The sequence below is a fragment of the Stegastes partitus genome, unplaced genomic scaffold (genome assembly GCF_000690725.1).
Source record: "Stegastes partitus isolate 25-593 unplaced genomic scaffold, Stegastes_partitus-1.0.2 Scaffold1528, whole genome shotgun sequence".
Taxonomy (NCBI): Eukaryota; Metazoa; Chordata; class Actinopteri; family Pomacentridae; genus Stegastes; species Stegastes partitus.
In genome coordinates, this window is record NW_007579259.1 from 87,423 (window position 1) to 100,318 (window position 12,896).

Below are 12,896 nucleotides of genomic sequence, written 5' to 3' on the forward strand. Positions count from 1 at the left end.
AAAATACTACAACGAGAGAGACAAAATGAGCAGAATTAAATGCAGACGACTACAAAGAGACGCGAACGGGACAAAAAACAACAATTAAGAAATGCAAAATAATCAAAATGTTATTTTAAAAATGGCTTCAAAGCTACAAAATGACCAAAAGGTGACAAGAAATGGCCCCAAAGAGACTAAACGTTAGAAAAATGACCACAAAGTGACCAAAATGGATCAAGAAAATGACCACAGGGGCACCAAACAACCACAAATCACATCTGAGCGGCTTTAATCCCGAGTGTCTCATCTTTTATCAAGAATGCTGATTAGTTGTCAACAAGCTTTTAATGGCACAGAAGCAAACCGGATTTACAAAAGACGCATTGGAGGAGCCTGAGAGGCATCAGGTTTCTGGGATTCCTTCAGAATCACAGCAGTTTCGTGACAGTTGATACAAGAGCAAATTTAAACCATTAGTTAACTCATTACAGTTGCTTTGTCCAGAATAAAAACAGGCTAAAATAAGAACAAGCTTCCTGTTGCAGCCCACAGTGTGAATCACTTCCTTGTGAACGCTGCTGTCGGTTCACGCGAGTTTAATAACATTTTCAACACAAAAGACATTCAGTAAGTGAGGTACAACAATTACTGACGTGTCCTCATAACTACGAAATAGTTCATCATGAATCACAAGATCTCCAACTTTTTCGAACACCAATAATGATTTATTATCGCGCTGTCAAAGCCACAGAATTAAAAATGAAGGTTTAGAAGGTGAGAAATTGAATTTATATCATTTGATTTCTATATTGGCAGCAATGGGCTTCCATAAACATCGAATATTTCCTATTTTACCTTTAAGGAACATTTTTAATTTGTTATTTCATCACTGGAGAGTTTGTTCCCCAGCAACAGTTGAATTTTTTTACCTTTACGGCTTCTTTTTTTTTAAATCAGGCGTTTTGAAGAGGAAATGAAAACAGCAAACACCACAGTGAGAACCATTTCAATAATCTTTATTTCATAAAAAAGTCAAATCGGTTGTATATCAGATTAAAGAAAGTAGAAACCAATAATAATCAGTTAGCTGGCGAGGCGTCTTACGGGTGTGGGGGGGTTGGGCGTGTCTTCTCGCGGATCGGCCTCGACAGGCAGTACAGGTTTACCCAAGAGTCAAGAAAGAAGGCCAAGTTTAAGACTGAACACGAGCCAAAACATGAGCTGGGCAAAAGAAGAAGAAGAAGAAAAAAAAAAAAAGAAAGAAAGTTTACAGGGGGGCAGGAGGGGAGAAAACTTTGGCAAAAACATCAGAGCTGTTTTTGTCGGCCTCGTGGTCTCGTGCCAGAAAGGCGAATGTTACTCAAATTCAGATTCGGCGGCCGTCGGGATCACATGGAATGTTTGGTCTCCAGATTACAGAAGGCATTACGACGATAATAATACCAAAAAAATAAAAAGTAGAGAGGGAGGATTCATCGTTTTCCACTTTGAAGGACTGAGCCCTTTTCTTTTTTTAACACTATTATTTATTTTTAATTTCTTGTTTAGTTTACGTAACGGTTGTTGTTGTTTTGTTTTTTTTTTTGGAGTGGTGGAAGGATGTCTGAGGATAAATAAGTAACAGGAGGTAGAAGAGAAAGAAGGGCAAAGACATTCTACTGCTCCTGCTGCTACTTGTAAAAAAAAATAATAATGAAACAAAAAAAAAAAAGAAAAAGAAATGAAAGCTCGTCTGGCGATGGAGGTTCTTAGTCCGCCTCCTCCTCGTCTGATTCTGACTCTGCAGGGAGACGACAAAAGGACAAAGTCAAGCAAGAGAACTGAAGATTTCAAACACTTTCAATATTATTCTGACACCTCGTGAATTAAATGTCAGAATAACAAGTTTGACAAAGAAAAACAGCAAAGTTTCACACTTGATAAACTAAAAACGTAAAGTTTTTGGAACTTAAGTGATCAACTAATGAGCAAAACACCACAAACGGGGCAGTAAACCTCTAATTTTATGCCTCAGAATTGTCAAAATGTTGTTTTGGATGACTTGTGATACAAGAGATTTAAAGTTAGAGACATTTTAACCTTGAAATCCTGATGTTCAAACCCTATAAAGGCAGATTTATGCCTCTAGTTGAGTTGAAAAGCTTTACTTCTTTGGTTTCTCAGTGTGAAAGGTTTTTGCTTTAATTAGATGCAGGTTAAAATCTAACAACTTTTGAGACATCTGTTGTACTTTTACACCCTCATAAATGTTATTTCAAACATGCATACGCGTGTATTTTAGCACGTAGCTATGCGTTTTTGTACTGAACTGCTTTATTAAAACTCACAGCTGCTTGTCGATCAACCAGCTGAATAAATCTGAGATCATTTCGATTTCATTTTAGATTCTAAATGTGAGGTTGTGCTTGCTCTGGGTTTTGGCCTTCGTCTGGATAAAACCAGAAAATCAATCACGTTTAGGGAAACTACAAATGACATTTTATAAGATTTGTGGACTGTAACGATTCAGCAAAGTAAAAACGACGCCAAGCTGCAGCTCTAAATAACCGTAAATCAACAGAAAGTCAATATCATGAAGCTTTGTGAGAAGCTTTTATGCACTTAACAGGTAAAATCCTGCACTAAAATAAAACTACAAATCCAGATTATCAACCTGACGAACTCGTAGCTCGACACCGTGCTTAAACTAAGATGATCTAACTGATTTCACATCTCATTAATTACCATAAAATCACTTTAAATACCCTGTTGATTATCCTTTAAGCCAAAAAATATAAGAAATTTCCTTGTTGCAGCTTTGGAAGTGTGAAAAAATGCTTGTTTAATTTGTCTGCTCTGATGTTAAACTAAACAAGACATTTAAATAAATCAATCTGGGCTTTGGGAACCTGCGATTATTGGGACATTATATCAACCGAAAGGCTTGAAAAGGTTCATGTGACCTATAAAACCCAACGAATCATATTATACAGTTTGCTGACACACCCAAAGAGTTTCTCCTGCTGCGACAAGTAGAAATATCTGCTTTAAGAAATGTTTGCTGCCCTGAAGCAGGAAGTGTCCTTTTTTTTTTTTAAAATCTCCTTTACCTTCTTCTGCGTTCTTCAGCCACTCGACAAACTTTTTCATTTGCTCGAGGAAAACGCTCTTCCCCTTGGCAAGGTGGGCTTCAGTGTACCACTTCAGTATGGCCTCTTCGCTCAATACATCCGCTGTTGGGAGGAAATTAAAAGAAAGAAAGACGACGTCAGAGCTGCGAAGCGGGACCGAAACGCTAAACATTCACTCAAAGTGCCTGAAATGTGTCTTTGTAAAAGGTTCACTTAAAGAGAAAACGCTTTACTGATGCTTGGTGGGAAGTACTTGAAGGTTTTTTAAAAGTTTTTTTTATTTTTTTTAAATGTGCTGCAGCTTTTCAGGGAAATCTAATCGCCAAATCAGACGCCGAAGCCAGACTTTGTTAAAGAACGACACCAAGCATGAGAGCTACAACAGTTTAAGGTCAAGGAAATGTTGAAAAATGACCTCGTACGTCTCAGCGTTTAAAGTGAACCGACTTTCATAAACCTAAAACAAAACGAGACAAACTGTCAGTGGAGGGTTTTGCACAAGGCGACTTGATGCAGCTGAGCTCGGTTCTGCGGACTCAGACCTTTGTAGAGGAGCACCACGATCTTCTGGAAGGCCTTCATGAAGTGGATGTTGTCGTAGCAGTACTCCTGGATCTTCAGCAGCAGGCTGAGCTCGGACAGACCCTGGGAGGTGAAGGCTTTCAGCAGAGGGCTGTATTGCTGCAGCGAACGAGACGACAAGTTGTAAAATCTGTACTTACTGAGCGACTACAACTTAGATCAAGGTTTTAATTGCAGCTTTGTGGCTCTCTTCAGCTTTAACTAACTCCTTCCTCCTTTTACTGCCACTTTGGTAGATTTTTACACCATGATAATCAAAAAAAGTGCAAATAATGGTTAAGCAACGAGGCACGTTTGTACACGCTTCTGCACCGAGCTGTTGACAGGACCAAGAGGTTGTAGAAATAACATTTAGTGTATTACAGAACATATGCCCTTCACCTACTGCTACAAAAAAAGCCTCATTCAACAAAATAATCTCATTAAAACCACAAAATCTGCTTCCCTGAAACCGTACTGCATGTAAACAATAACAGGTTTCTGGATGTTTTACTGGAATAAGATAAATATTTAACATTTTAAAACATGAGCAGCACCGATTCTTATAAACACCACAGCCCTGAATAACAGCGAGGCCTTAAAACTCAAACATTTCCAGACTTGCCAGAGCCTGCAGTCACTGTGGCGAGTTCACACTTTATTGCTCAATCTTTGTACACATGAGCAAATCTTCTGCGCCGGTTGAGTAACTGACGGATTAAGTCATTCGAGTGTTTTATTCAACTGACATCGGAGACATTTAAACTCCCCACTTTTTTTTTTTCCCTCGACTGTACCTTCAAGTGTTTGATGGCTTGTTCGGTCACCAGCTCTTCCTTCTTGTTCCACTCCACGGAGCTCATCACGCTGGTCCAGATGATGCCGATCATGGCCTGCTCAGAGAGGTTGGCCTTTTTCATCTCCTCCCTGGTGAAGGCAATAATCTGAGGGACAAGCAGAGCGCAGTTAACGTTGTGCATCGGCCTCGAAAACGAGCTTACAAAATTGTTTCTGACGCCAAAACTGCTAATTTATCTTCATGTTCACGACTCGCTGTGCCTTTGTTATTGTGCTCTTCACTAGTCACAAATAAAAATTATGAAACGAGGCAAAGAGGGAAGTGTTGACGAGGAAATCTGCCAAACACAAAAATCTGTGAGAAGAAATAAACAGTGGTGACTTTCAGACCTGCGTCACAACACTACGAGCTGCTTCACCCAAACATCACGTACAGCAGCTTTGTAGTGTGTATTTGCCAACTTGTCACTCTAGAGCCTCCCAATGTTGTGCACGACCTTATAAATAAACCTGGATTTAAATATAGACAGGAGGCTTCGCTGCCAACCCACCTCCTTCTGAGGGTCACCGCGGGACATCTGCTCCTGGAGCTCCTTCTGCAGCTCCTTGCGGGCGCCGATGGATTGCTGGTTGCGGGCGAAGTCGGACAGCTCCTTCAGCCCGGCGTCGGTAAAGTACTTAGAAAAATGCTCGCAGCTCCGTTTGTTGGCAGGAAAGAGTTCCTGTGAGGCAGATATTCACACTCAGACGAGCTGCAACAACTTCAAAAATGTGTCATGTGCCAGATTACGCAGGACAAGAGGATTTCTGTATTTTTTTCTGTCCGACAAAAAGGTGTTACGTGCACAAGTTAGCTGTGATTTCTAACAGCTCGTTTACCATCAGCCTGTTGTCCATGCCGACTTTGCGGAGACTGGCAGCAACAGAGTTGATGTCCTTCTCATTGATCCATGACTTGAACAGCTTGACAGCGAAGGCTGCAGATACTCCTGATGGAGACAAGAAGACATGTTGCTAAACAAAGCCAACACTTGCCTCATTACAAACCCAGTTGGGATGATCCAAAGTGAAGGAGTCTCTCTCAGTTCCAATCTTTACTGTAAAAAGAAAAGTTCTTACCCTCTTTGACGAGGTTCTCATTGAAGAGGCTGTTCAGGATGGAGGCTGATATGTTGCCGTTGGCCAGCAGGATGCCGGTCAGCATGGCGAGTTTGTTGCGCTCAGACTCAGTGAACCCCTTTAAAAACAGCAGCAACTGCAAATAGAAAACAAATGCAGGTTTATTTGTTGATCTTACAATTGTGATAAAAACAGTTTACAGCCCCACAGAGGCTGAAGCAGCTTCTATTTTACAATCAACGAGCTCAAATGTGTCTCAATACAATCTGCTTTGTAACATGTGATCACTGTGTGCTCACAAAGTAATGGTCAAATACGGTAATACATTTATACACACAGTCTGCTGCAGCCTGGTTACCTGCTGACCTGTCTCATGTTACATTCAAGCTATAAATCAGCAGCTTTTGGTATAAAAATGACACTATAATCAACTATTACATCACAGATTAGCACCGCTGAACCCGTCAACAAAGCACTAACTGGAGTTAAGTAACTGCATATTAAAATGACACACTCATCAACGGGATACGTCCAACCAGCTCAACAAGTTGTGTGACCGGTGAAAACACAACGATGCCACAGTGTTGAACATCTGGTCTGGTTTTAAAAACACTCACCTTCTTGATCTCCTCTTCAAAACCCTTCTCCAGGTACTTGTAACGCCTGATCAGCTTGTTAAAAACCTGTTTTATTTTGGAGAGAAAAAGAAACAGAAGATTCACTCGACGCTCCAACGCAAGCAAGAAATGTCCCGTCAAAAATCACGGAGTTGCTTTATATGTTTTGAATATATTACGCCTCTATTTATGGGTATAAAGAGAAGCTTTCTACCTGAGCATATGCTTGCATTGTCTCAAGGTCTTCTTGTGCCGTGAAGAGGCAGAACTCAGTGCGGGTCATGTCGTCAGATAGAGTCCCGCCTGGGGCTGGAGGAGAGAAAAATAAAATACAATTATTTAGGGAAATAAAGTGACTGCGTGGTTTAATAACAGACAAACTGCCGGCAGTCACACTTTTATGTTATTTTTGCATTTCTGCATCAATACAACCAAAAAGCATCACGATTTATTAGCTCAGAGTGAAACAGAACCTCTTGTGTTGTAAAGAAACACAGTACAAACTCACCCAGCATGCCGCCGGCCACCAGGATGTCAAAGAGTGTCTCTGCATACCGGCGGTAGTCAAGCTTGGCGCCAGAGGCATCAAGGAACTTTGCAACCGCTTCCAAATCAGTGCCAGTTTGATTCAAGCCTTGTACGATACTTTCTTGAAACTGAGTAGGGTCAAACCTCTCCTTTTCATCTGTGTGACGAGAATGCATGTGTTTAATTCAGAAATATTGACCTCCGTGGACAAAAGGGGAAGATTGGGGATGCAAAGCAGAAACACTGACCTCTTTTCCTCGTTTTGAAACGCTGGCCGGTTAGCGTTGGCTTTTGCTGCTTTTGATTATTCATAAAAGACACCCTGAAATGAACAAAATGCCGACAGTCAGTGTTTACACAAGTTGCGCAGACGACATGTTAAAACACAAACGAACAGCACACAGTGTTCCCTTTAATTATGTTTTGTAATGCCAGCGTCTGGGTGTAACTTGGGAAGTCAATCTCATGCGTTCACACTGCAAATCACTCTTAGTCAACTAGCATTCTACAATTAAGCTTAAAGCCAGCAGGTAAACATGTGCTTCTGGTAGTTGGAGCGATAAAGCTGGTGATGCTGGCAAAAAAGAACTCCAATGAAAGGACCAAAACCACCATCTGCATAGAGAACTATTGTTAAACTAACCACAGTATTATACAGGGTGAAATGTTCCATCACTATGTGGGTTTGAGGCAGAACAAGCTACACTTAAGTGCACTTTCAGCAACGTTTGCAAAAGACAACTGTTTTTAGCCGCATTACCAATTTACAGAGGCTGTATTTTAAAGCGAAACTACCTATTATTGCACTGTCACACACAGACACAGGGGGCCATAAAGTTTAGATATTTTTACAGCTAACAGTGATTGCCCATTTGTGGCACTCATACAAAATCATAATACCGTTTACCACCACCCGTCATGCTCTTTGAAGATGTTGAGGTTGTTTTATAGCTGCACATTATATAATTTCAGCACATATTTGCGACGTGCGCAATAGCAAGACATGAACTCAAACTTCTTTGCCGCAAAACGAGAAAGAAATCTTGCATGACTCGAAGTTTTCACGACTTTTAGTAAAGAAATCTGGCTGAAAGAACATAATGACAAGTTCTTTAAACTTTATTTACAAGACACAGGATGCTGTTAACCAAAAACAGGTATGTTGTCGACGGTGTCTTGCACAAATACTTCCGTCTGGCCATTTAAAATCAGCCCCACGAAGCGCTGTGTGACGAGTGCAAAGCCAAATCTGAATGTCATCCAAACTAAAATCTATTTTTAAAGCCTTCACCAGCGTTACATTGTGTGAAAAGGTTTCCAAACTGCTTTTTGCATTTATTTTCCTTTTCTGATGCAGTTGTATTCCCCTACAAAACCACCCCAATCAGTCTAGAATGACTACTTCTTCACTAATAGTTCATAACACTGTATTTCCGAAATCACTATATACAAAATCTGTCAGTTTCTCCCAATTTCGTGCAATCATGCATCCTGTTACAATAGTCATATTTAAAGGATTATCAAATCCCTTTAACTCGAACTAAGTCAGTTTCACAATGAGACAGATTTAACAAAATTTAATGTCAACTTAAGCAAAGCCGACAGATTAGTTTTATCTCAAACCACATGTACCCTGGTGATAAACCACAGGTAAGCGTTTTAATAATAGCACACACAGAATCTGGACATGACTAACCAGACAAAAGACAATACGTGGACGTACAATGGAGCTGGTGGGTGTTGGGTGGTAAAACAATCAGCTGCTGTAGTTTCAGACTTTAACCGGAGCAAACAAGTGGGACAAAGAAGCGGAAAATCTTTCGTAAACATTTCCTACGAACAGCTATCTGCCCGGTCACAGTGGATGATCTTCTAAACTACACCTGGCTAATTGTGGATTAGCCCTGGCTAACTCCGGGCCTCACCATGCGCCGAGCCAGCGCTGGCTAGCTGGGCCCGCTAGCCAGCTATCCACGTTGGATTAACTGCTAAACCTCGGCTAACACTCTTAAAAAACAATACTAGGAGGTAATCTGGCCCAAAATACACACTGCTGTCGAAATGTCACAACAAACTCCGTGATAACAGCCGCAGTCTTTAAGTCTGTGAGCTGTAATGATGCTAATGCTAAGCTAGCTTGCCGAAGTGGAAGAAACCAAAATTCGCCCTCCAGCGGCGCCCATGATGGCAACATTCCCGGGTTAAAAACGACATTTTAATCCCGCTAACCGGACAAAGCAGCATATTTAAGCGACGGTTAAAGCGCGAGAGAACACACAGAAGCTGGAAAAACAGGTACTCACCGAAATTAATGCAGATAAAAAACGGTTGTTAACCAGGGGAATTGAAGCAAGTGTCGACTCTCTCAGCGGCCCAAACAAAAAGACCTTCCCGTCAGGACTTCCGCAGGCTCCGCCCGCCGCGCATGCGCGATTTAAAGGGGGTTTCCGTTGAACAAAAAAGGAAAACAATAAACTTCATTTCTTTTTTTTATTTTTTATTTTATTTTATTTATTTAGGCAGAAAGCGGCGACAACTGTGCTATATTTTTTGTTCATGTTTTTATTCAGTACTTTACAAATACACTACTATATAGTTATTCAGGCAATTTAATACTTGCAATAAATAAATCTAACCAAAATATTGAACTTAGTTATTAATTGGGTAAATTTGTACACTTAATGTTCATGTATGGTCTTAACCTTAATATGTAGCTTATAGTCTGGTCAATAATATTGTAGGTACACTATATAAATAAGTGCCACTTGACACCTTGACTATGAAGGTTTTATTATTATATTGTTATATTTATTAATAAATATTGATTTCATTTTTGCATATTTGAGTGTTTTATTATTATGAGTAGATGTTATTTGATTTATATTTTTAAATGCTCTTGTAAATGCATCAATTACTAGGTATTAAAAGCATACAAGTAAAAAAAAACATATTACATACATACATATATTATGTACATATATACATATGTAATTTAAAAAAAATATATATATATACTGTTTTGCTGTTTTGTTTTTAGTTTTGCTTTATTAATTTGTGTCTTTCAAACTACTAGATTTTTCTGAAGCCCATTGCCTTCTGAAATGACTTTTTTGTTTGTTTGTTTGTTTACACATCTTCTCCATGTTATATGTGTTTTTATTGATGCAGATAAGAAGCTGCTGCATGCAGTTTCCCTCAAGGGTGAAGAAAAGGATATTTAACTGAAAGAGCAAGACACAGAAATGAGAGCTGCGTGGTGGCTTTCCTGTCATGGACTGGCCACTCCTGCACAGCTTGCATTCATATGTATGATTTCATTTACTGTACAAATGCTGAGAGCTAAAAGTTAAAAAAAAAAGTGCAAATATTTTGGTAAACAGGCACATACACCACATTTATGGCTCCTTTGATTGTCTTTTACAGCCAGAAAGGTTGTTTTTCATGAGAGCCAATAAAGAATAGAAACAACTGGCTGCCAAAACACAGAACAGAGAAGCTCGGAGCCGTTTGCTGCTCTGTTAATCCTACATTCATGCACTTCATGTCATTCATCAAGCTCCAAAACTGGTTCCAGCTCCTCCAAAGTGAGGATTTGCTCTTTTTCTCTGTTACATATTATTGTAAACTAAATACCTGTTGGTGGTTGGATAATTAAAGAGTATTTAAAGGCATTACCTTGAGACGTAGGAAACTGGGGTCGCCAGCTGGGCATAAAACTAGAATGGAAGGAGGCCAAAAAGAGCATCGAGAGGTGTAAATTTACAAAACAAACTGCACTGAAATGATGGAAGCAGCGTAAAATTACTGAGACAAACTAAATCATTAACCAAGAAAGAAGCTCCAAGGAGGAAACATGCTGAATTTACCTGACCTCTCAGGAGGTCAGAACTGGAGCTGACGGATTCATCATTGTGAAGAGAAACACGTGACGTGAAATGATCAGTACTTAAAGGCGAAGTTTCACACCGATCTGCTCCGATCTGCATCATGTCTTCACCAAGTGAGCTGGTTTTCTTCATCAATGGGAGAAAGGTGAGCACATTCATCATTTACTTCCATTAAATTTTACTTAATAAATCAATTATTTATGCTTCTGGTATCATCTAAAACAAGCAAAGTGGCTCGTTTTATACCAGGAACACATCAAACTAGTGAGAATTGAAAACAACAGCTACAAACGTGGTAAAATAAGAACATTAAGCGTAATTAATATTTAGAGACGATTTAATCTGAATTGAAATTCTGACATTTGCTGATGAATTTGACGACTATGAACCTCATCAGCACGGCATATTGTCTTGACTTTAACAACTAAACAGTGACAGTGGAAAGAAAACTATCCCATGATGCAATAAAGTTATTTAACTCTTCTGCGGTTGATAAAAACCTGTATCTGATGTGATTTTTATGGCTTTTTTCTGGGATTTTTTAACTCTTAAAATGGAGTTTGTTATCAGACAAATTCATAATCTGAAATTACTCACAAAGAAGTGAAAGCAGTAGTGCATCATTTTAGAAATATACTTGTATACTGGGGAGAGTTGGATGAGAAGGCAACTGAACCAAGAGGCTGTTAGCTTAGCTTAGCATACAGCACTGAACTCCCGCTGAAATATTTTCCTTTTTACATTCCTGTTTGTGTGCAGTTTAAACAAAGCACACAGAAGTAATAAAAAGTTGCTTTAAAGACTTTACAAGTAAATATTCATTTAATAGATTCAGTTGTGAAGCAGTTGTTAATTGACTCTGTGTTAAAGCTAAACAAAAACACTGAAGGCTTTACCGTCTATTTGCTGATTCTCGTTGTTTTTAATTGCAACCACCTCCACTATCTTATGAAATATTAATTAATTAATTGATTTAGGGCCCTTTGAATCCTCCATAGTTGCTGTAAAGAGGCAGAGCGGACACAGTGAAGCGTTGCGGGGCTCATGATGGTCAGCAGTCTGCATCACACATTGTGATCAATTGTCATAAATAACAAAGGAGCACATTTACCATGACTGAGTGTAATGCTGTTAAATGTGGGAACATAGAGCATGAAGTCAGCGGATGGACCGATGACACGGTCAGATCTTTAATGCTTCCTGTTGTTGTTTTAAAAGACAAGAGAGGAAGGAGAAGTTTCACATTTGTTGAGTTCATTTTTAATCCCATAAATTTTTCCTACCTTTTATTTTTTTTGTGTTTGTTTTTTTAATTCCACGTTTCAAGTCTTCTCTTTCCTTCCAGGTTGTTGAGAAGAACGCTGATCCAGAGCAGATGCTGCTCAGTTTTCTGAGGAGAAAAGGTTGGTTTTAATTCAGTTCTCTGTCACCTGCTTGTAAACCCAATGCAGATGCGAATGACTGGAATGTAGCTGTTTAGGAATATAACCTGTCAAACACCATGAACAAATCTAAAAGTGTATCGTATTGAGTTTAATTCAAACTACAACATAGGAAATGTGAGAAAGTTTCGGTTTAATTACAGCCGCAGTTGCTTGTATTGAATGAACTTTTACCTCGTGTCTTGTCCAGTTGGTCTGACTGGTACTAAGTACGGCTGTGGAGGTGGAGGATGTGGATCCTGCACTGTCATGGTGTCCAGATACGACCGCAACCAGGAGAGAGTCGTGTATCCTTTTGTACCTTTGCAACAAGAACTACAGTCGTGAGCAAAAGTTTACATGCACCTGTAAAGACAATGTGTGTCCTGGCAGTCTTGAGTTTCCACAGACTCCTACAACACCTTGACCCCCGAGACCAAACCTACTGTCAAGCACGGCGGTGGCAGTATCATGCTCGGGGGCTGTTTTGCTGCCAGTGGAACTGTTGCATTGCACATGGAATAATGGGTTAGGTCTTGAAAGCAGTTTTTTTTTTTTTCAATAATTCTATCATGAGGAGGGTCAAAGACACAAACAGAAGCTTCTGGACAGAAACCAAAAAGTGTCTCGTTGAGGTGAAAATGGCCAAAAGACATTTAACCAAATATTAGCCGTGCTGTATGTACATTTTTGACGCAGCAGATTTTGTCATATTTCCAGATGAATGTGTGTCAATTACTGATAGAACATAGAACATTTAGAGTTACAGGCGTCATTGGAAACTCAGCACTTCCACTTCCACAGATGCTGCCACCACCGTGCTTCACGTCATGATGCTGCCACCTCCGTACTTCACATCATGATGCTGCCACC

At 39.7% G+C, this 12,896-nt stretch overlaps 2 protein-coding genes across 2 annotated transcripts in view; one reads left to right on the forward strand and one right to left on the reverse strand.

Moving 5' to 3' along the window:
• Positions 1-981: 981 nt before the first annotated feature.
• On the reverse strand, positions 982-9,115 carry bzw1a (basic leucine zipper and W2 domains 1a). The gene is made up of 12 exons (XM_008300345.1): positions 9,019-9,115; positions 6,964-7,037; positions 6,696-6,872; positions 6,402-6,496; positions 6,188-6,253; positions 5,571-5,706; positions 5,331-5,440; positions 5,003-5,173; positions 4,451-4,597; positions 3,635-3,773; positions 3,072-3,194; positions 982-1,762 (listed from the first exon to the last, which is right to left on the reverse strand). The coding sequence occupies exons 2-12, from the start codon at positions 7,025-7,027 to the stop codon at positions 1,731-1,733; spliced, it is 1,260 nt and encodes a 419-aa protein (XP_008298567.1). The 5' UTR covers positions 7,028-7,037; positions 9,019-9,115; the 3' UTR covers positions 982-1,730.
• Positions 9,116-10,702: 1,587 nt separating this feature from the next.
• Positions 10,703-12,896, forward strand: part of aox5 (aldehyde oxidase 5) — a 24,597-nt gene continuing 22,403 nt past the window's right edge. Inside the window, 3 exon segments of the mRNA XM_008300348.1 lie at positions 10,703-10,747; positions 11,948-12,005; positions 12,235-12,331. Of these exon segments, the coding sequence (XP_008298570.1) occupies positions 10,703-10,747; positions 11,948-12,005; positions 12,235-12,331 (200 nt within the window).